We start from the raw sequence: 26,581 nt of genomic DNA on the forward strand, positions 1-26,581 counted from the left end.
ACCCTCCGTTGCCGTACCAGTACCGGCGCCTAGTGGCAAGTCATGGCAGTAACACTACTAACAACGCAAATCCTGAAGCACATAGGTTTGAACATAATTTCTATAAAGTGAATAGTTTCCGTCTGCACTGGCTCAAGTATCGAAAGTTTCATTATACCCATCCTGTAGGTGTAGGCGTGCATGTACAAGCGGACTACAGAGACGCCGTCCCGTACTTCCGTTGTCCTGTGCACTGGGAGACAACTCAACATAGTGAGCTCAGGAAGGTGGGCTTCTTGTTTGCGCAACTGCAGTGGAATAGGCCGTGCTCGTAGCGCTTCCGAAATGTGGGAAGTCGTTAGCTCGTTGTGGTGCCTGGCGCGTCACGCTTTCCTAATAAGCCACGACTCGAGCAGAGAAGAGGCGCTCATAGATGCATTATCCAGCTACAGCCGCAGGATAGTTACGCAAGCCGGCGGCCGGCTTTCTATCAGCGTGCGGGAGAAAGCTGGGATACTCGTCTGCGTTTCCCGGAGTCGCTGCCCGAAGTAGAGGCGGCTCTCGGCGTTAACACCTCTATTATGTATCCAGGTTAACTGGAAATTTAGGGGCACCAGACGAGAAATTTCTTTGTGCCTTTCACTCCACGGCTTTTCACGGCAACAACCCTGAGAGACAGTTCGCTGTTGTGCTCGCGACAGTTTTTCCATATTTATACACGGTGTCTCGGAAGAGGTGGTCAGTGTTCAGGGATATAACGGGAACGATCATTCAAAACGAAAAATTATAGTAAACATGGGCTCTAAAATGCATGCCTTAGGACCTATAAGCTGTTGTTCATCTTCGCTACTGTGAATCACATGTCTTCTACTGAACACTTGCTCAAGTGGTTCAAATGGCTCTGAGCACTATGGGACTTACCTTCTGAGGCCATCAGCCCCCTAGAACTTAGAAATACTTAAACCTAACTAACCTAAGGACATCACACACATCCATGCCCGAGGCAGGATTCGAACCTGCGACCGTAGCGGTCGCGCGGTTCCAGACTGTAGCGCCTAGAGCCGCTCGGCCACTCCGGCCGGCCCAAAACAGGTGCTAGTAGCTGTTAAGCTATGCATTTTAGAACCCATGTTTACTAAACCTTTTTGCTTCGAATAATCGTTCCTGTCATACCTTGAATACTGACTACTCATTCTGGGACGCCCTGTATTACATCGGTGCTTTAAAAAAAAGTCTCCCATATTCTTACATGAGGTAGTGATGCTCAAAATTAGAAAAAAAACTATAGTAACGAAATGTGCGGAAGTAAATGCTGGTTGAAATATCAGTCATTTTACTTGCTTAGAGAACGGCCAGTACTCAGCAGCGTTGGCTGTCTTCTTGTTGACTTTCATTGCTCTCTTATTGGTTGCGTCTGTCTCTGTACCTAGTCCTCTGGCTGTGACTGCATTCTCAGACATAGCATTTATAACATTTTCCTACATCAGTCATTCCATACATACTGGTTGGTTGGTTGTTTGAGGAAGGAGACCAGACAGCGTGGTCATCGGTCTCATCGGATTAGGGAAGGATGGGGAAGGAAGTCGGCCGTGCCCTTTTAGAGGAACCATCCCAGCATTTGCCTGGAGTGATTTAGGGAAATCACGGAAAACCTAAATCAGGATGGCCGGACCCGGGATTGAACCGTCGTCCTCCCGAATGCGACATACATACTGTTTAGAGCTTATGTTGGCATCAGAATTCGTGGAGTGTGAAAAACTAATCACTTAAATGGAATTCAATTACCTCAAGCTGCACTGTGTGCCTTATGGAGTAGCGGTTAGCGTCACTGCCTGAGGTGTTGCAGGTGGTCTGCTCAAATCTCATTGCCAGCAGTTATTTGTTCTTTAGTATTTATCATTTCTGAAAGAGTGTCGAAACTTTTATGTTTGGAATGTTTATGCTGTATTCACTAACGAAAGTCTAGTGTCCAATAGCCACGATAACAGGAAGCGAACTTCCTACCGCAGAATAGTCACTGCTATACAAGTTAACTGGCATGCACGCCTTACAGCGTATGTGCTCATGGGGCGTAAGCTCTAAAACGATTAATATGGGCAACACAATACGAAACATGTTAAAAACATTTATTAAAATAATATATACAGGGCGTCCCAGGAGGAATGGTCAGTATACAGAACTATGACAGGAACGATCATTTGAAGCAAATCCGAATGCTTTCTGAGGTAGAACACATTTGATGTACACTTATTTATTTAATATATTATTTATTCAATACATTGTCAAGTTTACACATGTACACACGCACAACAGTTAGTGACCATTACAACATGTGTTTTACAAAAATCAACTGAAAAATAGGTATTTTTATCAAATTCTCCTCTAAGCGTTATCGTACACGTCACATTTACGTCTGTTGTACAGTTCGCAATAAATGTTCGAAGATCCCACCGTCAACTTCAGTGCAACTGTGAACTCTTGGGAGAACATTCTGTGTTGCTTGTCTGAGTGGTTCAAATGGTTCAAATGGCTCTGAGCACTATGGGACTTAACAGCCGTGGTCATCAGTCCCCTAGAACTTAGAACTACTTAAACCTAACTAACCTAAGGACATCACACACATCCATGCCCGAGGCAGGATTCGAACCTGCGACCGTAGCAGTCGCGCGGTTCCGGACTGCGCGCCTAGAACCGCGAGACCACCGCGGCCGGCTTGTCTGAGTGCCTCTGCAAGTTACCTAATGTGAGCTGCAGCACCCATAATGCGACCAAACAGTTCATCTCGCGTATTGACCTTTGTTTTGCATACCTCAGACTTCATCCAACCCTATAAACAATAACCTAATGGCGTAGGCTGAGGTCTGGTGATCTTGGTGGCAAACTAACTGTACTACCTCGAACAATCTAGCTCAAAATGGCTCAAACAGCTCTGAGCACTATGGGACTCAACATCTGAGGTCATCTGTCCCCTAGAACTTAGAACTACTTAAACCTAACTAACCTAAGGACATCACACACATCCACGCCCGATGCAGGATTCGAACCTGCGACAGTAGCAGTCGCACGGTTCCAGACTGGAGCGCCTAGAACCGCTCGATCACAGCGGCCGGCTGCGCGCTACTGGCCCAACAACAAATGTACATTAAATGTGTTCTACTTGGAAGTCATTCGGAATAGGGCCTAAGTCAACATGAAGTTTTTTTTTTTGCTTGAAATGAACATTCTTGTCCTATCCTTGAATACTGACTGTTCTTCCTGCAACATCCTGTATATACAATACTCAACATGAAGTGGAGATAAGTGCGTGGTACTGGATTTCAAGTCCTATCGTCAAACTTAACACATTGAAAGTCAACTATCTAATCTATAGAGCTCCCACTGCAGTTGATACTTTCGTCACGTGAGAAAAGAAACTATACTGTAATTAAAAAAATTCTAATGTCGTTCATTCTTTAGTCCCCGTTGCACATTTTTTACTAGTGTTGATCTCTCTGGATCATCTTCAGCTCTACACAGACACGACGGGCCGCTGACCCAACTACATAGATCCAGGGAGATCGAAACTCGTCATGTATTTAAAATATGTGCAGTTGGGACCGAAAAATAAGCTGTACGCCAGAATTGTTTTAAATGTAGACTTCCGTTTGGTACTGGTCTATGGCAGTTATTAAACTGAGTTGATGAATCCGAATTTCATTAGAAACTTGGTGTCTAACTGTCCGATGGTCACTCATAAATAGGGACTTGCTTTTACGGTAGCAACAGAGGATCAGCGTCGGGTGCAGCTGCATGAAGAGGCGACTGTGGTACTGCAGGAACCGTGGAAGAGTGAGGTCACGCGTCTCCATTTATCTCCAACTAGCAGAATAATCTTGCGTATGCGATCTCGTTGGCGAATCCAGAAACGTAATCCCTGCTGTCAGTGCCCTCTGTGGCGGCTCACACAATTGTACGTGCATGTAGCGAACTACTGGAAGATCGTGTCGGAAGCATGAATTGACCGTAGCTTATGAGTGCCATCTAGGCGGCGATTCGTCGGAATTTTCAGGCGCCTGGAGTGAAGAGTGTCTGCCTGTCGATGCCCTCTAGTAATACTGCTACCAATCCCTATGGAGACAGGTGTTTGCATAACATGGGAGAGTCAACGTCTGTTTAAGTGGCAGTACTCTCCGTCCAGGCTTTCAGTCCTGTTCTGGCTGTACGTTGGTATCTGTAATATACGTACATTCAGTGTTAAGTATAATTCTTCACAGACGGTCCAGTTTTCGAATTTGGAATTGATTGCGGTTACGACGTGATGCCATTATTCCATGCAGGAAATATCAGACATGGTATTCTGCTATGGGTCAGCCAACGACGGTAATCGACAGTCACGTATAATGTAAACCGCATTCCATCTGAAAAAATATTCAAGAGGTTTTCCCAGTGACTAGCGAACATGGGATCACGGTAGACAGGTCTGGAGGAAAGAGTGTTGCGACCAGTATAGGATAAGCCCGAAATAAGCGTGCCAAGAACTGCACCTGCTGTAGGTATAAACCACGCTCTCACGTTATCAGTTCTGCAGGTATCCGCATTACTTACAGCGTGCGCAATCTGCGTGAACACAGGACTAACTTACCCGATTACAGTTCTGCCAATGAATTCGTAGATGGGCCACTGAAGATCTGCAGTCCTCAGGTTGCATTTGAGGCGGGATTTAAAGAGGTTCGTATAATAAACTAACACAATAACCACGTGTGGGCAGATCCAAATACGCGACCGATCATTGAAGCAAGGCATCATGTTGGGAATTATGGGTTAAGGACTCATAGAGCCATACAGTTTACTGGACAAATTAACAGGTGCTGTTTATCACCAAATTCTGAGCGGCAAAGTATCCGCGCTGTTGGAGGACGTTGCAATTGCAGAAAGACAACGGGTTTGATTCATGCACGACGTGGCACCATCCATTTGCAATATGTGCCTCGTAGGTCAGTATCTAACATCAAACTTTCCTCAGCACCCGTGGTCGTCAACTACGATTGTGCGGTAGCGCTCGGCTCGGAGATAAGCCAGTTCGAATCTTGATGGCGAATGAAATTTTTCTGTCACGCCGGCAAGCGGAGGAGAGCTGGTGGCGTAAATTTCCTGATCACCACTCTCCGCGTCAGTGTCCTGGATTAAATTCCAAACCTCTCCACAGTGTCTCATGAAGTGAGGGCATGTGACGTTGTTGATGGTGATCCGCCGTCGGAAGGGGACGTTAAGCTCAGCGTCCTCCTTGAAACTATCCGAAAGGGGTAGCTTATGTGCCGGCACAGAGCTCCTTCTGTCATTGTCTCATCGCCCTCATACAACACAAACATAATACTCCACTACACATGCATCCATCATACTAACCTACACTCCACATGTGGTGTCACCGCCAGACACCACACTTGCTAGGTGGTAGCTTAAATCGGCCGCGGTCCATTAGTACATGTCGGACCCGCGTGTCGCCGCCATCAGTACTTGCAGACCTAGCGCCACCACATGGCAGGTCTAGAAAGACGGACTAGCACTCGCCCCAGTTGTACGGACGACATTGCTAGCGACTAGACGTACGAAGCCTTCCTCTCATTAGCCGAGAGACAGTTAGAATAGCCTTCAGCTAAGTTAATGGCTACGACTTAGCAAGGCGCCATTTGTAACATTGCATGTATCTTAATGAGTCTCACTTGTATCATGAAGATTGCTGTATACCAAAGGATACATTAAAGTTAAGTATATTAGAAGCTACGTACTTTTCTTGCTACCATTCAATAGTTATCCTGTTCCAGAATTCACGCCCGTCTGCATTACATCGCGTGCCTTTCGGCTACCTCAGAGTGGCGTGGCTCTTGCTACGCCACAACACCACAAATACGCATGCAACACAACTCTCGTATACCTGCGAGGAAAGGAGCCAATGTGCGCAGAGGAAGCACAAACTTTCAGCTCGGCGGCTAATCCCGCCCCGTGGGATAACCCAGCCAACAACGCCATACAGCATTTTTACTTATAGCATGTAAAAGCTCTCGGGGCACATTATTACCATGGCTTCGTAGATGGAGCGCTGAAGATCAGCAGTCCCCCGCCAGCATTTCATTTACGATGGATGAGGACAACGTGTAAGTAGATGCAAATCCACGACCGATCACTGAAGCAAGTCATAAGGTTCGCCTTATTATCAGTGTGTTGTTGGGAATTGTGGGTCACAGGCATACAGTTTACTGGATAAATTTGTCGTCAGTTTTTGAGTGGCAAATTATCCGCACTATTGGATCACATTACACTTACAGAAAGAGAACGGGTGTAATTCATATACGCCGGGGCACCAGTCCATTTATATGCCTCGCAGGATAGTACCAAACACAAACGTTCATTGCAGGATACAGGTCCAGCAGCATGGCCTCCCCATTCACCTGACCTTAGTTCCTTAGATTTCTGGCTACAGCAACATGTAAAGGCACTAGTCTGTTCCACACCTACCTACGAGCACAAGTTGCAGGAGTGTATGTCCCATACATGTGCTTTGTGCCGGTCAGTACACCAAACAGACATGAGTTTCTTTGATTATAAGAGGTGTGTTGTTACCTAAGCTATTTGATAAATACCTGCTTTGTTTGAAATCGAGCAAAAATCAAGATCGAAAAGTAAAACAGTCCCAATATATCGCACCACTTGCACTGAATTTCTCTGCCGCGATATTTCCTGTTTCTCTCTTTTTTTTCACAGTTTTAAACATTGTGTTTCTCTGTACAAATTTCTTGTTGTGAAAATTTCTGATCAGTGTTTGGGCAAAAGTAGCTCAATTCTATCAGACAGAGAAGCACGGGCGTGAAAGTAACTACAAACAAACAGGAAATCATCATTCGTAAAACAATTACTCGAGTCCTTGAATCCCATCAAGACAATACATTGTAATGAAACTGGTTAGTAGTTGTTTTACACTATTCATTCACGAAACAGTTTTTACACAGAAGGTAACACGTTTCATTGTAGCTTGCTCTTGAATAGTGAACGTGGTGGTGTCACACGGCATACATCTCAACTGCTCCGTTCCGTGAGCGTTGGGACAACGGTTTCTGTAATCCGATAAGGCTGCCTCGCTAGGGATCCCACGTCTCTAGGTTTCTGCAACGGCAGTCACGCGTAGACAGAACCGCACGAATCGTCCGCTCTCTTAAGCCTTGCAATCTCTCTCCCTCCCTCCCTCTCTCTCTCTCTCTCTCTCTCTCTCTCTCTCTGTGTGTGTGTGTGTGTGTGTGTGTGTGTGTGTGTGTGTGTGTGTGGACGCGCGCACAACATGCAGAGACACGCGGAGGACCCGTCTGCTCCACCTAAAGGCTGAAGTACAAGAGAGATGAGAGATTTGCTCTGTTTCAGAACTGGAAACCACGAAAGAGAAGCAACAGTGCCCTACCCACCAAGACCCTGTAGCGCTAACACACGTGATTCACTTCTCACGTTCCCTATTGGTTAACACGGAGCACGAGCACGCCAGTTTATTCTGCAGAGGGCTGAAGGCAACTTTTGTCAGCGGCTTTTGCTGTAATGAACTGCTTCTGTCCTGAAGGACAGGCTGGTTTGGCACGTAGACACTGGTGGTATTACGCTGGGAGAGTACTTGACTCAATGGAAAACCGACTTTGAAATAAAACTCTGCAAAAACTCCTAAATATTCCCAACTAGCTGATCATCCTGTGCAGCTGCAAAACTACACCGCTTTAATAGGTGTGGCACTGTTTGGGGCTCGTATTCCTTTGTATTTACCCAAACTGTGAATTGAATTGCCCAGGCAGTTATAAGAGGATCCGAACCAAGGAGCAACTTGGCATTTTTCACACACACAGATCATGGCTAGTGGTGAAAGAAGCAGTAAGCTATAGAAAAAAATCCTAGTAGCACTCAGGATACGAACATGAACCTTTACATTTGCAATTTTAATACCTAGCTCCTATATACTGACTTGATGAAAGTCATGGGACAGCGATATGCATATGGCGGTAGTATCGCGCACACAAGGTATAGAAGGGCAGTGCATTGGCGGATTTGTCATCTGTACCCAGGTGATTCGTGTGAAAACGTTCCCGACGTGATTGTGGTCGCACGAAAAGAATTGACAAACTTTGGACGCAGAATGGTAGTTGGAGCTAGACGTATGAGACATTTCTTTTTGGAAATCGTTCGGGAATTCAGTATTCTGAGATTCACAGTGTCGAGAGCGTGCCGAGAAGGCCAAATTTCAGGCATTACCTCTCACCACTGACAACGCAGTGGCTGACGACTTTCACTTAATGATGGAGAGCAGCGGCGTGTGCGTAGCGTTGTCAGTGCTAACAGACAAGAAATGCTGCGTGAAGTAACCGTAGAAATCAATGCGGGGCGTACGACGCACTTATCCGGTAAGACAGTGTGGCGAAATCTGGCGTTAATAGGCAATGGCAGCAGGCTTCCGAAGCGAGTGCCTTTGCTAACAGCAACACGTCGACTGCTGAGCCTCTTCTGTGCTCCAGACCATATCGGTTAGACCCTAGACGACTGGAAGATCCTGGCCTGGCCAGATGAGTCCCAATTATTGTGGTAAGAGGTGATGACAGAGTTCGAGTGTAGCGCAGAAACCGCGAAGCCGTGGACCCAAGTTGTCAACAAGGCACTGTTCAAGCTGGCGGTGGCTCCATAATGACGTGGGCTGTGTTTACATGGACTCGACTGGATCCTCTGGTCCAATTAAACCGATCATTGACTGTAAATGGTTATGTTCGGCTATTTGGAGACCATTTGCACCCATTCATGGACTTCATGTTCCCAAATAACGATGGAATTTTTATGGATGACAATGCGACATGTCACCGGGCCACAGTTGTTCGCGATTGGTTTGAAGAATGTTGTGGAAAATTGGTGTAAATGTTCTGGCCACCCAAACTGCCCAACATGAATCCCACCGAACATTTAGGGGACATAACCGAGAGGTCAGTTCGTGCACGAAGTCCTACACTGGCAGTATTTTGGCAATTATGGACGGCTATAGAGGTAGCATGACTCAGTATCTCTGCAGGGGACTTCCAACGACTTGTTGAGTCCATGCTGCGATGATTTGCTGCACTACGTCGGGCAAGAGGTCAGACACGACGTTAGAAGATATCCCATGAGTTTTTCACCTTAGTGTATAGCTCGGTGGCTTAGTAAGTGTCACATCTAAAAACCAAAGGTTGGGGATTATATCTCAGTTTTTCCTCGGATTTTATACTGCCTCTAATGTCACTTTTCACTTCTTTGGCAATGATTTGTGTATGTGAAAAATACATAGCTCCATCGTGGAACAGGATCCATATTAAATTATAGATGTCTCCAATAAATGACTAAAGTAATCTTCTTCTTTTCCCTTTCCCTTCGTTCTCCTTCCTCCCCCCCCCCCTCCCTCTCTCTCTCTCTCTCTCTCTCTCTCTCTCACACACACACACACACACACAATCACACACACACACACACACACACATATATATATATATATATATATATATATATATATATATATATATATGTATGTATATATAAACTGAACAACATTTAAGATTTACGACTGCTGGGCAAGTAAGTGGTAATCAAGAGTTAGGTAACTTCAGATGAAGTTAAGAGCGTACTACCTCGAATGGGGAGATGCCTAAATAAATCTCTGTGGCTTTCGAATCAATCTGAGGACAACTTTACCTTATTCATTTACTTAGCCCTGAGCCGTGTGATGGTATAGTAAAGACGTTAACTAACGTTATTCGAAACTAAAAAGCCTGACAAAGAAGTGAAGCACCCAGAAAGGGAGGAGGAAACGAACTGAAATTTCACGGATTGACAGTGATTGCAAAATCGAGTCATATTTATAAAGAACTTGACAGCATGGTCAGACTTTTCAATATTACGTTGCACCCTGCCTGGCCTTCATGCATGCACTTAGTCCATTGGGAATGGTTTCTTAAAGCTGTTGTATCTTTTCTTGAGGCAAGCTGGCCCAAAACTGTTGTAACTGGTTCTTCATGTTATGGATACTGGCATTAGGATGGAGCTTAGATCTGAGTTAGTCCCACACGTGTTCTATCAGGGCAGATCTGGGATCTTGGGGCCACAGGAGTACCTCAACATCACAAAGACACTTCATAGAAACGTACCACATGTGGAAGAGCACTGCCTGGTTGAAAAATGACATCATGATACTCTCGGATGAGAGATAACACATGAGGACACATAATTTCTGTTACACACTGTTGTGCCATCAGATTTCCCTCAATCATTACCAACTGTGACCTGAAGTCATACACGATGGCTCTCCACATCATGACACCAGGAGTAACACCACTGTGCCTCTCCAAAACAATGAAAGAATGGGTCATATCCCCAGGTCACCACCATACTTGTCATCCATTAGGTAGTGCAGAACTGCAATTCATTGCTCAACATAACGTGACACCATTTACCATCAGTCCATGCTTCCCAGTTGCAGCCAATCCAGACACAGCTGCTTGTGTTGTGGTGTTAATGGCAGCCTGTGCATAGGACAATAATTCCCTAGTCCTGCTGTGGCTAGTCATCAATCAGTGGTGTGAGATGGAACAGAATGTTGAGAAATCCCATTACTTTTTGGATGGCAGGCGTAGTTGTAAAGGGTTTTTTGTGCACAATAGGGCAATCCTCCATTGTGGTGGTCAGATGTGGTAAATTATGCCTGTCTTCATTTTCCAATGTAATTCAACACTAGCCGACTGCCATCCAGATGCCTCACAAATCTGCATATTGCACGATTTGACCAGTCAGCTAAATGGTGACTGTGTCAGGTGCCAATAATGCTCTCTCCTACGAGTACTTCACGTTTCCATACCCTTCACAGTGATCACTCAACATCTGCTGCAGTTCATACCATTTTGTACCCTTTCAGGCCTGGTAACAATGCTAAACACAAACAAGACTAATGCACTCTGGTGGCTGTTCTACCAACCACAGAGAGCTGCACCTCTAATCACTTACATACCCACCAACGGTGTTTAGGTTTAAAAAGTTGCATTGACATTTGACTGTCCCTACTGAGTGGCTACTTTCTTTGTTAGGCAGAGTAATTATGTACACTTCTGAGGATTCCTCTCACCTGGTGACTGAACTAAACAAAAGAAAAGAAGAAATATCTCATACAGGCTATTCAAACACCACACCCATAGTGCACAGGCACTGATGGGTGCCCCTCAGCTTGCTCACGAGCAGGTGCAGCTCCTATGGGTTACTCCCCATGCAGCCCTATTACACACATTATGGGCATGCCCTAGCCACAGGGCCAACCCTGTCTGCATGCACTCAGGCTTTGCAGAACTGGTGCACAATTTCTGGCCTGGCTGCCACAAGTCAGCCTTTTACCTAACACTGCCCATCTGTGCCCATGGGCACTTTGCTGCCCGCCAGTAGTCTCACAGCCTGCAACAGTCAGTGATTGGTGCCAATGTTGTGATGTGGTATGTTTACTACAAGATCCTCGTTGCCTTCAGTGCATGCTGTTACACCGTCATACTGCTAACCACCTCCTAGCTTGGGAGCACAGGGTTTGTCAATCCCTAATTCAGTCGTTATGGATTAAGCTGCCTAAGGTGCTGCCACTGACACCACCTAAAAGGCTTATGTATCTGATGCTCTAGTGACCCAATGTATCATAAGTACACTGAAAAAAAAGTTAGTCATCTCTTGGAAAGATCATGCTAATACTATGTAACATCACTTCTAGCCTTGATAGTAACATCAGTTCAGTGGGAAAAATAATCCATAAGTTTCTTCTGGTATACTGTATCCAGCTGAGGTCATTCATTGACGATATGGACCCATGTAGCTACTAAATCATTGGGATGTTGTTTGCAATGTTTCACCTGCCATTATAAATAATCCCAAATGTATTCTGTAGGCTTAAGATTGAGTTATTTAGAAGACCACTGGAAACCAGCAACATTTGCATGTAGTAGAGTGATAACAAATGTTGCAATCTTGGAAGAAAAAAGTGTCCACAATATACTCATCGATAAGATTTAGAAGAAAGGGAAACAATTGGTCACTGAATAGCTAATCTTAATGAGTGGACCCCAGTCATGCTATGAAAAACCCTCCCAAGGGATCATAGAACCACCTGAACTGCAACCATTACACGCTGCCTCATTGTTGCCATGGTAGATTTTGCTTCTTTCACCATCTCAGCAGAATTTACAAAGATTCATCTTTTTAACATTCTATCCAATATAATTTTTGTCCCTCATCCACCTGCAACAAGTCATTTATTTTAACTGCAATGATTCCATATGTAGAGTGTATGGATTAAAAGTAACTGCTTATGAGCTAGTGGATTTCAGCATGTTACCACAAGCATCCTATTAACTTTACTAATCCTGTAACATTTGTTTCCAGAGCAACTGAAAGTCTAGGTCTTGTTGTATATCCTATAGGAGATGCTGCAGGTTGTGTCCTTGGAATATCTCTCATATTCAAGGGGTAATGAGGTATATTTTGTTTTCTAAGGATCTGGTAACAGTCTATCATCTGAGTTGTAGTCAAAATTTTGTATTTAATGTCAGTTATCATAAGGATGACTTAGAGGAATATTCAACATAAGGTTTCAAAATCTTAAATGTTGATATCAGGAATGGATTTGGAGAAACAATGGTAGCATAATTTTGGTCTTGTCTGGATGAGGGATAATTCCATAAGACAGCTCTGAGGCGACTCACACAAATTTTAGGGATGCAGGATTCAACATAATCCTCTATTTTTTTTATATATATATGAATGTCTTGTTTTGTCTAAACATAGTGACCAATGATAAAATACATAGGTGAATGTATAAATATTAAAATCCGTCTGTGTGTCAGTGCTGTGACATATAAATGGTTTTCCTTATTCTTCTTGTTTGTATGAAGCATAACTGGGACAGAAATGCTTACTCAGGACGTCATTACCTATATGAGAGCAAGTAACTGCCTGAAAACCAAGTGAAGCAAATGAGCAGTGCAGGTTCAGATACACCTGGGGATGAATCAAGACAAGATTTGCCTCCATAATCTAAGAATCTTGGCATTTTACTGTCTAGACATTAAGGATGATTAACACTTTTCTTATTATGAAGGAACTCAAATAACCAAGTATCATGTAACTATCTATGGTACTTCTCTAAACAGTGACTTTTCCTTGCTGTGCGACTGAAGCTAATAAGACTCATCTGTCTTGAATAATTATGTTGCTCAGATAATGGTTATCAAGCACCTATTGTTTATCAGTACTATGGGTCTCACATGATCTTAAATCAGGCCTGGGTACATTATGAGTGCCAAGTCTGTCTAAAAAGTTTTAGCCTTGGATTAATAAGAAAACAGAGAAAAGTTAAGATGGTGGTTTTAATGCTTCAGGTGTTATACATTGACACTCATCCACCCTCTCCTCCACTGAGTACAATGCACAGGATGTTCATAAAATCGTATGAAATTGAAACTTCCTGGCAGATTAAAACTGTGTGCCCGACCGAGACTCGAACTCGGGACCTTTGCCTTTCGCGGGCAAGTGCTCTACCAACTGAGCTACCGAAGCACGACTCACGTCCGGTACTCACAGCTTTACTTCTGCCAGTACCTCGTCTCCTACCTTCCAAACTTTACAGAAGCTCTCCTGCGAACCTTGCAGAACTAGCACTCCTGAAAGAAAGGATATTGCGGAGACATGGCTTAGCCACAGCCTGGGGGATGTTTCCAGAATGAGATTTTCACTCTGCAGCGGAGTGTGCGCTGATATGAAACTTCCTGGCAGATTAAAACTGTGTGCCCGACCGAGACTCGAACTCGGGACCTTTGCCTTTCGCGGGCAAGTGCTCTACCAACTGAGCTACCGAAGCACGACTCACGTCCGGTACTCACAGCTTTACTTCTGCCAGTACCTCGTCTCCTACCTTCCAAACTTTACAGAAGCTCTCCTGCAAACCTTGCAGAACTAGCACTCCTGAAAGAAAGGATATTGCGGAGACATGGCTTAGCCACAGCCTGGGGGATGTTTCCAGAATGAGATTTTCACTCTGCAGCAGAGTGTGCGCTGATATGAAACTTCCTGGCAGATTAAAACTGTGTGCCCGACCGAGCAGAAGTAAAGCTGTGAGTACCGGACGTGAGTCATGCTTCGGTAGCTCAGTTGGTAGAGCACTTGCCCGCGAAAGGCAAAGGTCCCGAGTTCGAGTCTCGGTCAGGCACACAGTTTTAATCTGCCAGGAAGTTTCATATCAGCGCACACTCCGCTGCAGAGTGAAAATCTCATTCTCGTATGAAATTGTTTGAAAAGTCCTTGTTTCAGACATTGCTCAACTCCCATATCATATTGGCTTGAATATCAATTACCTCATCAAAGTGTTGACCTTTCATGTGACTTTCTGCACTTTGTCTTTTTGTGGCAGGTTCATATTGATAGCACAAAGTCTCATCAGTCCTGATGACATTTTTCAGAAAAGAATTGTTCTCGTTTTGTATTCCAGTCTCATATCCACTACTTAAAACTGCCTGCTCACGACTGAGTGGCTGAATGCACATTTGTTGTTAACAGTTGTTAGCTGAAGCTGGCATTGTAATTTCTGTGCTGATGTCTCTTATATGCCAGGAATAAAATCTATCTCAGAACATTTTGGATGGACGGTATACACAAAGAAAGGCAGTGTGAATGGTCACAGGCTTAATTTCCTTGCTGGTGAGTTTGATGCAAATACCAAAAAGTCTCAAACAATTGACACTTGACAAAAGATGTTCAGTGTACTTTGAAAATTCCAAGAAAAGGATTACAACATAAAATCTACAAATATTCCAGAGCCCCATAGAAATTGGTTCCATAGAGATCAAGAAGAATTTCCCTTGACATACATTTAGTATAAGATAATTGCTACTAACATTGTGATTAGAAGGACAGTAACAAGTAGAGGCTTTGAAGTGCTGCTGTGTCAAAGAACATGAGATAATGACAAATGCAAGCTTTTGCCTTTACACGTTTGGTTGATTAGTAGGGATGCATCTACCAGCCACTGACTTGTAGACAAAATCAAAGTGATTTAAAGCCACTTTTCAGAATTTACATAAAAGAGCTTGCCTGATTCAGAAGTCTTGTCTGATCTGCTCCATTATAAAGGTGCATAATGTAAACTGTCTTTTGTCACTTTTATGGTGATGATGGCTGCATAAACAACATTTATTGGAATGTTAAGGGGAAAAATAACATTTATTTTACATTTAGTGTGGGTACTAACTATCATTTGTTTGTATCAGTCATTGCATGGCCAAAATGATAAACCCACTTAAAATAAATCACCTCACAAAAACATCAGTGATAATTAACCCAAATTGTAGAACATATCATGTGTTTTGACAAGTTCTTTATAATATAGCTTTCCATTTGATTTCAGTTTTCTTGGTGGTTTGTGTAGAGTACATACTGTGAGCTGTCTCTTATTTTTAGCACCACAATTTTTGTTATTCACATCTTTTACTGTTTTAAATTAAACTGGACTGCTGATATTGTCAGAATTCTGTATTAAGCTTTATGTTGCATCACAGTAATCATCAGAATTAATTTACTGATGTTTGCAATTACACTTAGAGAGAGAGTATAACTTTCTCTACTAAATAATGATAAAATTAATAACAGTACGTTTTCTTCTGTTACAGGGTGGTTAACAGTTGCTGCCCTTCTGTTATTTACCATACTTGTAAGTTCTGGTACTTTTTTCTGTTCTAGAAATACTAAATTTTTCAGTAAACTAATGATCACCATAACATAGTTACTATAACTGTTACTGGTACTCCTCTTGCTACATTGATCACATTCTTACTCTGAGTATGTTTTCCTGGGGGGAGGGCTGTTTTATAAAACTTTCTCTCAGCATTGTTGAAAGTGTGACCTGTTGAATATTATCTACTTAAAAACTGTTCTGCATCTAATTATGCTGCTCTTGATGCATTTTCATGACATTCTCTATAAGTCAAAACCATATGATCCAAGTATTTTTTGTAAAAATGATTGTATTGTAGAAAGCACACCTCATGCACACATGACCACCAACTCCAGCATCTTGGCCCCAAGAAGCTTGAGTTAGTAGTCATATGTGGATGAGATGTGCTTGCTTGTTTGTATGAATGGTGTGTGTGTCTCTCTTTTACTGATGAAGACTGTGGCTGAAAATATTATGTAAGTGTCTTTTAATTGTGTCTTCTTTATGGTAAGTAGCGATCTGTCTTTTCCTCCATTGTTGATATTCCTGCCAGAGTTTCCATTGTTTATATCGTAGAAAATTATTTAAACAATAATTATGATTCAGTATTGTAAATCTTTTATAAAGATCATACAGCTCGTTGACTCAGGGCCAGCCTTACAGTATACACAAACTGCAGGGCCCTCTTGCTTCCAAAATTTAGGGGGCACTAAATTTTGAGGAAACATTTTATCAGTTTGGATTTTCTGTTTATTTATGAGGGCATACTCAAAAGTAATGCTTTCAAATTTTTTATTCTGTTCTCAATATTGACTGAGGTACTCTGTGTCACGCATATTACTCAGAAATCTTTCCAACTTTGCTTATGCAAATTGCAATGCTCTGCTCAGAATTATAGCATATATATGGCAGTGTGTAATGTAGCTATTTAGGTGTGTGAGAGACGCTCAGAGAGCTGAAAGCATGAATTTGAAGAGTTCATCCAGAAATGGAGCATCCTCTCCATCAGCATGCCAATGGAAGATCACACATGAGTGCTGCAACATCTGCAATGATTCAGTGCCTTGGGTTCACTATTATCGATAATCCTCCATAGAATCAAAACTTGGCACCATCCGATTTCCATTTTATCCCAAAACTCAAAAAATACCTCTGAAGACTTCACTTTGATAGTGATGAAACAGTGTAAGCAGAGGTGAATTTGTGGCTTTATCAACAGAGTCAAACACTCTACAGTTACAGCATTAACAAACTGGTCTTACATTGGGAGAAATTGTTAATCACCAGGGTGATTATGTTAAGAAATAAATATGTAGACTTGAAGAACAAAGATGTAGAATGTTAATAACATTTGTTTTATGCAAAAAACTTTAAGGGTTTTCACATACAAAAATTGGAGGGATTACTTTTCAGCATGCCCTCATAAATTGTAGTGGACTTGCCTCCTGACTATCAAAATAATATAAAGATGAGTTTCATGGCCATACAGCATCCACATGCAGTGTCATCCAGCAGGGAAGCATCCCAGTGAAAAATAGCCTATATCGGCCAGGACATTTATACCAATTTGCGGCAGTGACAAAGAATACACTTCTGCTCAAACTGACAGGATAAAGAATGTAACATAACACACTGTGACATCCTAATTAAGAGACAAGGCAATAATGTGACTCTTTTTCTTTCATTTATAATTCTGGCACTTGGTTTTTATCATTATTTTGCTATCACTTCTTTTTATGATTAAATATTGCAAAAGTATAATATTGCAATATTGGTATAGACAAGGCAATACTGACCCTACAACTTATCTCAGAAGAAAGATAAAGAAAGAAAGACTTATGTTTATATCATTTGTAGATTTAGAAAAAGTGATGACTCGATTAAACTCTTTGACATTTTGAAGGGAGGGGGAAAATACAGGGAGTGAGAAGTTATTTACAACTTGTAGAGGAACCACACTGCTGTTATGAGGGTCAAAGGACATGAAAGGGAAGCAATCATTGGGAAGTGAGAGAGACAGGGTTGTAGCCTATCCCTGATGTTACTCAGTCTCTGCAATGAGCAAGCAGTAAAGGAAACCAGGGAGAAATTTTGAGAAGGAATTAAAGTTACAGGAGAAGAAATAATAACTTTGAGGTTTACAGATAATATAGGAATTCTGTCAGAGATGGTAAAGGACTTGGAAGAGCAATTGAACAGAATGGACAATGTCTTGAAAAGTGGTTATAAGATGAACACCAACAAAAGTAAAATGAGTGTAATGATTTTGTAGTTGAATTAAATCAGTTGATGCTGAAGGAGTTAGATTAGGAAATGTGATGCCAAAAGTCATAGATGAGTTTTGCTAACAAATCATGGTCCTAAAAGAGAGGTTATAAACTGCAGACTTGGCATAGCATGGAAAGCATTTCTCAAAAAGAGGAATTTTTTAACATCTAATGATAATTTAAGTGAAAGAAAGTCTTTTCTGAAAGCATTTGTTTGGAGTGCAGCCTCGTATGGAATTGAAACTTGCACTACAAACAGCTCAGACAAAAAGGAAATAGAAGATTTTGAAATGTGGTGCTATAGAACTGCTGAAATATGGATGGGTAGATCAAGCAACTAATGAGAAGGTACTGAATCCTATTGTGGAAAAATAAATTTATGATGTACCTTGATTGAAAGAAAGGATCAGTTGATACTACATATCCTGAGGCATGAAAGAATTGTGAGTGTGGAAATGGAGGGAAGTGTGAGGGCTAAAACTTGTTGAGGTAGCCCAAGAGATAAATACAATAAGTAGCTTCAAATGGATGCAGGTTGCACTGTTTATTTAGAGCTGAGGAAGCTTGTACAGTGTAGTGTACTGTGAAGAGCTGCTTCAAATCAATCTTTGCACTGAAGGCCACAACAATAACATTGCAATTTGATATAAAAGTAACTTTTGATACACTGTAAAAGTTACTTTATCCACTTAAGCACAAAATGTTGTAATGCAGTGGTATTCTTTTCCTTAACTGGGGGAGGGAGGTGAGGTTGGACTGAATGACAAGGATTTGTGGGAGGAGGAAGTGTGAGTGCTCAGAACACATTACTCACCAAAGGAATCACAAAATAGACAGAGCCAATCCAGAACACACTGCCACTGATTACACAAAGAGTTCATTAGCAATGCTACCCATATTGATTCTTATGTAGTATTGCAGTGCTGTGATCATCAGCAGCTGTTATTCCACTTTCTGATTTTTTATATACTGACCAGTCACATTAATGTGACCACCCATCAAAAGCCAGAATAACCACCTCTTGCAGCAGCCACCGCTGCAAGACATGCAGGAAGAGGGTCAGTGAGGTTCTGGAAGGTACAGACAGTGATGTGGAGCCATGTCAATTCCAGTTCTATGGCCTGCTGTGCTAGGTTTTTCAGTTTAGGATCCATGACATGTACAGCCTGGTCAGGTGGTCCCACAGATTTTCAATTGGGCTTAAATCTGAGAAGTTTGCTGGCCAGGATTGTACAGTAAATGCATCCTGGTATTCTTTGAACCACACACATATACTGTGAGCTGTGTGATATGTTGCACTGACCTGCTGCTTGATGCCATCATGCTGCCAAAAATCAAACTGCATGTAGTAGTGGCCATAGTCACCAAGGATAGATGCTTACTTGTGATGTTCCAGTGTTCCTTACAGAATGATGAAATCACCCAGGAATGGCACAAAAACATTCCCAAGATGATAATGGTCTCTCCTCTGGCCTGGACCCCTCAGATGATTGTTGCAGGGTGCTTGATTTCAGACATTTCATGCCATACATGCCAATGGCATGATACACCTGAAAAGGCCACCTGTCACCACTAAGTAGACATCCATTTGTGGTAGTGGCATGCAAATTGCAGCTTTTGTTGCTCATGAACAGCAATCAGCATGGGCGCACGAACCAGGTGTCTACTGTGGAGGCCCATACTCAGCAGCGTTCACTGAAAAGTGAGTGAGGAGACACTGTTGATAGCCCCTTGGTTCATCTGGGTCATCAGTTGCTCAACAGTTGCATGTCTGTTCACTTCTACACATCTCCATAGCCATTGTTCAACCCTTCATTTGTGGCCCGTGGTGAACCACATTTGCCCTGTGGCCATTTTGCATAGAGCCATTTTGCCACACACAGTATACCTTAACCAAGGGAGCAGTTTACAAACATAGCCAATTACAGAAATTATTCTATAGTTGACCCAAAAGCCAATGATCATGGCCTTTTGGACAGGAGATAAATCACTCCATTTTATGCATTATGACAACGACTACACTGTTTTCTACATGCCCTGGACATGCTTTGTACACCCTCCACTGCTAGTGCTTCCACTTGCCATCTGTGAGTGGTTATTGCACATTAACATCTGGCATAGGTGATGGTCACATAAAAGTGACTGGACTGTATATATGAAAGTAATACCATGCCTGAAACTATTTTCAAGAATGCCGCTACTTTTTTTTATAGAAATTCAAAAAGTACCTGGTTTACATGGGTATGTATTTATTCAGATTACATTATTCCATTTCTTCCTTCCCCCTCTTTCTGTCCATCTTCTCTGCCCACCTCTCTGTCCATCTACACCTCTCTGTCCATCTCGCCCCCTCTATCCACCTCTGTCACCCACCACTCTCTGTCCATCTCCTCCTGTCCCTCTCTCTGGTCACCTGCTGTTCCCCCCTCTCCCTGTCCAACTGCTCATTTCCACCCTCCCTATTCATCTGCTTCTCCCCCTCTGCCTATTTTCTCTTTCATCCTCTATCCATCTCCTCCTCCACCTTAGAGTCCATCTCCTCCTCACTCCCATTATCATCCTCTCCCCTGTTCTCTGTCTCTCTCCTCCTCTCTCCTACCTCTAAGTTAATCCAGGGATTTAGGAGGGGTTTCTTGCCCATGGCTTTGCCTGCATATGCACATATCACATATATTTAATATATTTCACTGGTATCTTTAGCAAATTTCTCCCTGTAGTTTCATTTTCATGCAGCTAAATGATTATGATGTGTCATACAATGATTTAATTAAGCAGGTACATTCACTGGAGTATGTGAACATTGTCTGCAAAACGTGTAATGAATACAGTTAGTAGTAAAGAAGTAAAAAATTAAACCATCATGTATGATGCAGCAGTTTTAATGCATGAAAAATGAAAATGTATTAACAGCTATACTTGTTTCCTTTTATCATTTTGTGGGGATTGTCAGTAAGAAAAGGTTTTATAAAGGTTTGAAATTATGTGTACAGTTCATCCCAAGTTGCTAAGTACTCTCATTCTGAAGTACTGGCTGAATAAAGTCTGGCTATTCATGCATTGTGGGCTAAACTTTGTTTTCATGTCCAACCTTTGCGCCCCTCCCCACGATAGATAGGTGGTTCTTATCCCTATAAAAATTGTTTTGAGACAGTAAGTGATATGTGTACCAGGTTTGCTTGAAATCAGTGCAATGCTTTAGGAGGAGATGTGGAAGATGCATACAAACATAAATATAGAACAACCATTTTTATAATATGAATGGATCTATAATAATTCATGATGTAATGACACTAGATTATTCAAGCAGTCGCTTGTTGAATAGCATGTGCCATTATAAAAATATGCAGAATGTTATCAGAAATTTGGCTGTTTTTATACATAAAAAGAATATAGGTGTTGCTGGTATTTGATTTGCCTTACATGTATTAAGAATTCCATGGAGACAAAGAGAAGTAGATGACTTAAGCGAACATAAGAAGATATTGTAGATAAATTACATATTAATTTTCATTGTTGTCTGCTTGTAGAAATTATTTAGGTCTGTCCGATAGAAATGTTAGTAAAAAATTAACTGCCATACAGATAAAAATGGAATGTGAAATTTAAAAGTTTTCCTGCATATAGATTGTCCCATTAAATTTCAGGTAATCTACTGGATGTCAATAACTTGCTTTCGCAATCTTTGGTTTAGAGTATTCTGGTGTTACTAACATCTGAAATAACAGTGGAATGAACAGACATAATGACTCACTGCATAGTGAACCTATTTAAAAATACTAAAAGGTAAAACTGTCAGGCACAAGGTTGGTTTGAACACCACAGTGCTTCACTAGGTGCAGACACATTAAAGGTGGTATCCCCTTGTCTATCTCAAACATTTGAACTGATGGACTCAACAATTTTAGGGGACCTAGGGATGAATGTGGACTCCTAATCACAGCAATTTTTCATATTAATAAGGCATTGTCAAACTGTTGACAGAAACAATCCTAAGAATGACTGGGATTCAACACTGAACCTTTAGACTTGCAGTCTGACACTCACACATTAAGCCATTACATAGGTATGAAAATATTAATTGAGGCATAGTAGCTCAGCTTACATACTTGTGTTCCGTTTCAGAGCATGTGTGCATGTGGGTGCACATTCTCTCTCTCTCTCTCTCTCTCTCTCTCTCTCTCTCTCTCTCTCACACACACACACACACACACACACACACACACACACACACATTCATTGCCTGTTAGTGACACCTGACTCAGTGCTGACACACTCGAGCTTCCATGCACATGGAAGAAAGGTGCAGGTTTGATGTTGAATTACCACCTTCCATTTTTTGTTTCTAAAGCTTAATGTCTCCACTACATGGCGAACAGTTATTTTTACTCATTCTGCTATTTGTATTCCACATAAAATTTTGCAGTTTCTTAATTATCACATTCAACTGAAATTTTTGGGATGCATCTGATTAAATGATATCTTGATAACTCTTTTATATTCTACACCATTGGAGTTAGAAAGTAATAAGATTTTCTGCATCCGTTTATTTGGAAATGATGAATTAGGAGACTTTTTTTTATTTTTTATTTATTTATTTTTTTTTTGAGATGTGCAGTAGAAGAGAATTCTGTTATCCATTTTTTATACTACTCCAATGCATCATAGTGTTTTCTTCATGAGTTATATGTAAAATCAATACTAATTTTTTCTCTACACCTGTTTTTATGGTTTTATTTATGAGTGTACAATCTGTATGCACATGCTAATGATATTTAAAATGCCTGTGTGATTCTAGGCCCTTGCAGAGGCAGGAGATATGATGAGGAAATCTATTGTGTTTGACAAGAAAACTCCGGACGTATTTTACTGTCCACAACACAAACCAACAGGTTTTGATAAATTAATAGTGAGGGCAAGACCTCTTAGTAAGCTGTGTGAACATGGTGGGAAGGCATTACCAGATGATTACAAGTCAGACTGTTACAATGATGTGGATGAATCAGAATATGCATGCAAAGAAAAGAACCGTATCATGGTAAGTGCATAACAAGTGTCAAATTATGGTGACATTCTGTTGCAAAAAAGTGTAACCTTTAAAGTTTTTTTTTAAAGAAATTAGCTCCTAATATTATTTGAAACTGTGTTTATCACACAAATATACCTAAGATACACTATTCATTTGTGTATTTTTCAAATGATAGATTTTTATTATTACTGAAAACAATAAACAAATTGTTTGGAACATATCATCAAGTGTATATGATTAGTTATTGTACAGTTTTATTCTTTAACAAGTATCTTACAGACTGGGAGTAAGTTTGTATTGCAATAGAGTAATGTTAAATAATGAAAAACCACTACAGATTTGATTTGTCCCTTCCCAAATTGATTTACTTAAAAAAAGACAGCAAAAGGTTCTTACATCTGTATGTATTTTAAATATGTGAATGTCTGTTATTGAATTAATTGTGATTGGTACACACAGCATGCAAGGAAAGGCAAGTATGCTGTACATGTACAACACTGTGTCATGACTCTCTCAATGTTATTGATTAAAAATTGCAAATATTTAAGCCAAGAACATTTTAATTCTATATGTGAATTGAGAGATTAAAACAGCCATTGAGTAGAATTTAACAACAAACCAACCTAATAAGAAAAGAAATCATACACTTCATGATAGAGCGAATTATTAGTTTTGAAAGATTTGTATCAGAAAACAGTGAATATCTTCTCCATGAATCATGATCAGCAGTCACTAAATTCACTCAAACTCATCATAAAAATATTCACTGTATCCATCTGAGAAAATAAATATTTGTATAATACCTTTCCCCCCACTAAAAATCAATCACATAAAGCTAAAAGACCCGAAATGATGGTAAATTGAATAGAAAGATTGTAAATGCTTTTCTTTCCTGTTCTTTGAGCTATATATCCATAAAATTTGGGATATTTCATTCCAGAAAGCTCATTGGAAGGCAAAGTACCTTTTTTGAATTTTAAGACATTTTTCTTCAACACTAAAAGTTACTGTAACATTAATTTTAGTTTAGAACGTAGAGAAAGTTTTTTAATGCAAGTACTAACTGTTTCATTTCAGAAAAGACTTGTTCCAAAGAAGACAAGCGGATCCACCGACGCAGACTTCTCAGCAACAACTGAAATATTTACAGTAGAAGAGTATTAAAATGGCTTTTGTTAATTTCTTAGAAATTAACATTAGGTATTTAGGTATTTTATTACAAATTTCCTTTACAGCTTCTTCATTAAACTGTCCGGTGGTGTTTCCTCCTATGTGCTCTGCTGTCTTCACTGCCTGCTACTGTTCTCATTTGTTTATATTTTCAGCTTTTATCCACTCATTCTTCACCTGTTGTAGATTTCTTTACGTTGTCTCTACCTTACAGTTTGTTTTTGCACATACATATAGTTCATACACAAGACACCTTACTTTTTGTACATTCTTGTAATTCAGCCTGTAAGCTGCTGCAGATTTTATGGATGTTCTGTTTCTACTGTTTTATTTTCAGCTTTACTTACCTGTATCTATGCTTATTTCATACAGTACTTTTCTTTTTTTGTAACTGAATGTGTGTAACAGCATTTTGTAGTACAATTTTGGCACTTTAACTATAAGACTAGTTAGACTTATTTTCATAGACTGTACAAATTTTCATTAGTGAAAATGTGTAATTATAAATACTGGTACTAAATTATAGAAGTCATTGAAATATTATGTAAGTAAGCCGTGTGATATTGCTTGTTATTTAATTTTCATTATATATGGACAGTATTCAGCAAGAAAATTGATTGCTGACAATTTTGTGCATGCAAAAGACTAAAAAATGCAAGTAACAATAGAAACTATGTAGAGTAGAAATTTGTTCATCAATAAGTATTTGGTTTTAGAAGGAAATATACTTCGTAGTAAATCTTTTTACTAAAAAATTTTCACTCACATGGTAATCTCTATCCTCTGCTGATATGAAGATTGGTTACCAACATTGTGACTTAAATGCTACTTAAACTCTCATCTGAGAGTAGGTGGGTATTGTAGGAGGAATTTGAACTGTGAACGAAAGCTGGCTGTGATAATAATATATGTCCAAGGGGGCTGACAAGTATAGTAAGCATTGGAATAGACTTCTATTTCAGTGGTAACATTTTCACTACTGTACATGGATGTGCCAAAGAAATAATACAAGAAAATAACTTAAAAGGCACACATTTTAAATTTACATGTGCATTTACTGAGCTGAACATCTAGCTGTATTTGTATTCAGATCAACAAAAACATCCAAGTGTGACAAATATCATTATAAGGAGCTATCAGAAGTTTATAGTAGTTCCAGGAAGATTAGGGCTTAATATTTCATTAATTACAAAATCAGAAGGGTCAGAGCTCAAGACAAAATTGAACAAAGATGAGGGAGGAATTTTACAAAGTCATTTTCAGAGGCACCATCTCAGTATTGACTCTAAGTGATTTAGGAAAATCACAAAAATCTTAAAATTTGATGGCTGGACAGTGATTTGAAACATGTTGCACCTGAATCTGAGTCCATGGTCAAAGTAGTTTACAAGCTAAACTGGGCACTTCCTGATTCTCTGCAACATGTTATAACTGAATTAGTTATAGTGACACAAAACAATTATTTTGTTTAGTCCTCCAGTTCTTTTAGTCCTGCAACATCTTTTGACCTAGGTCCACCCACTATTGCCAATAATCTCAAGCTGTGCAAGAAATATTCGATGTCTGACTACATTTATTGCTCTACCTTAAAATATTCCTTCTGATAGAAAATTAAATAACTTTTTGTCTCTTAAAATTTTCCCTTTGTCATATCAATCACTTTTGTAAAGTCTCTTCCAAGATTTTTTTTTTTGCTGATTTGTCTGTTGTACATTCACTTGGAAAAAAGTGTATATAGAATGAACCAACCAAAAGAATAAAAAGTTGGATACAGTATTATTGTGGGTTGTTGTGCTACAGAGTACATTTCTCTTACTCTAACAAAAAAAAGGAATACAGTCATATATAAAGATCTGTCCCCTTCATGAACAATGGACCTTGGCATGGTGGGTTGACATTTTGGCTCAGTGATACAGATAGCCATACTCTAGATGCAACCACAACATAGGGGTATTTTTGAGAGACCAGAGAAACATACAGTTCCTGAAGAGGGGCAGCAGCCTTTTCAGTAGCTGCAGAGACAGCAGTCTTGATGGCTGACTGATCTGGCTTTGTAACAGTGACCAACATGACCTTAGTGTGCTGGTACTGCAAACAGCTGAAAGTAAGGGGAAACAACAGCTGTTATTTTTCCCAAGGGCATGAATGTTTACTGTATGGTTAAATGATGATGGCATCCTCTTGGGTAAAGTACTCCAGATGTAAAAGCCCCAGGTTCACATCTCCAGGCTGGCACTCTTCAGGAGGATACTGTCATTAGGAAAAACAGAACTAGCAGTCTATAGGTCAAAACATGGAATGTTAGATCCGTTAATGAGACAGATGTGTTACAAATTTAAAAAGGGAAATGGATAGGTTGAAGTTAGATATAGTGATGATTAGTGAAGT

General features: G+C 40.7%; 1 protein-coding gene across 3 annotated transcripts in view; it reads left to right on the forward strand.

Annotated features, from left to right (window-relative positions):
• The window catches only part of LOC126183847 (uncharacterized), a 100,160-nt gene that overhangs the window by 47,926 nt on the left and 25,653 nt on the right, over positions 1 to 26,581 (forward strand). The window contains exons 2-4 of one of the 3 annotated variants that reach the window (XM_049926133.1): positions 15,687 to 15,727; positions 22,793 to 23,032; positions 24,101 to 24,231. In XM_049926133.1, the coding sequence (XP_049782090.1) occupies positions 15,687 to 15,727; positions 22,793 to 23,032; positions 24,101 to 24,187 (368 nt within the window). In that variant the 3' untranslated portion in view covers positions 24,188 to 24,231. The remainder of the gene's footprint in view (positions 1 to 15,686; positions 15,728 to 22,792; positions 23,033 to 24,100; positions 24,232 to 26,581) is intronic. The other 2 variants (XM_049926131.1, XM_049926134.1) reach the window with 2 other exon arrangements.

The sequence above is a fragment of the Schistocerca cancellata genome, chromosome 4, assembly GCF_023864275.1.
Source record: "Schistocerca cancellata isolate TAMUIC-IGC-003103 chromosome 4, iqSchCanc2.1, whole genome shotgun sequence".
In the NCBI taxonomy this organism is placed as follows: domain Eukaryota; kingdom Metazoa; phylum Arthropoda; class Insecta; order Orthoptera; family Acrididae; genus Schistocerca; species Schistocerca cancellata.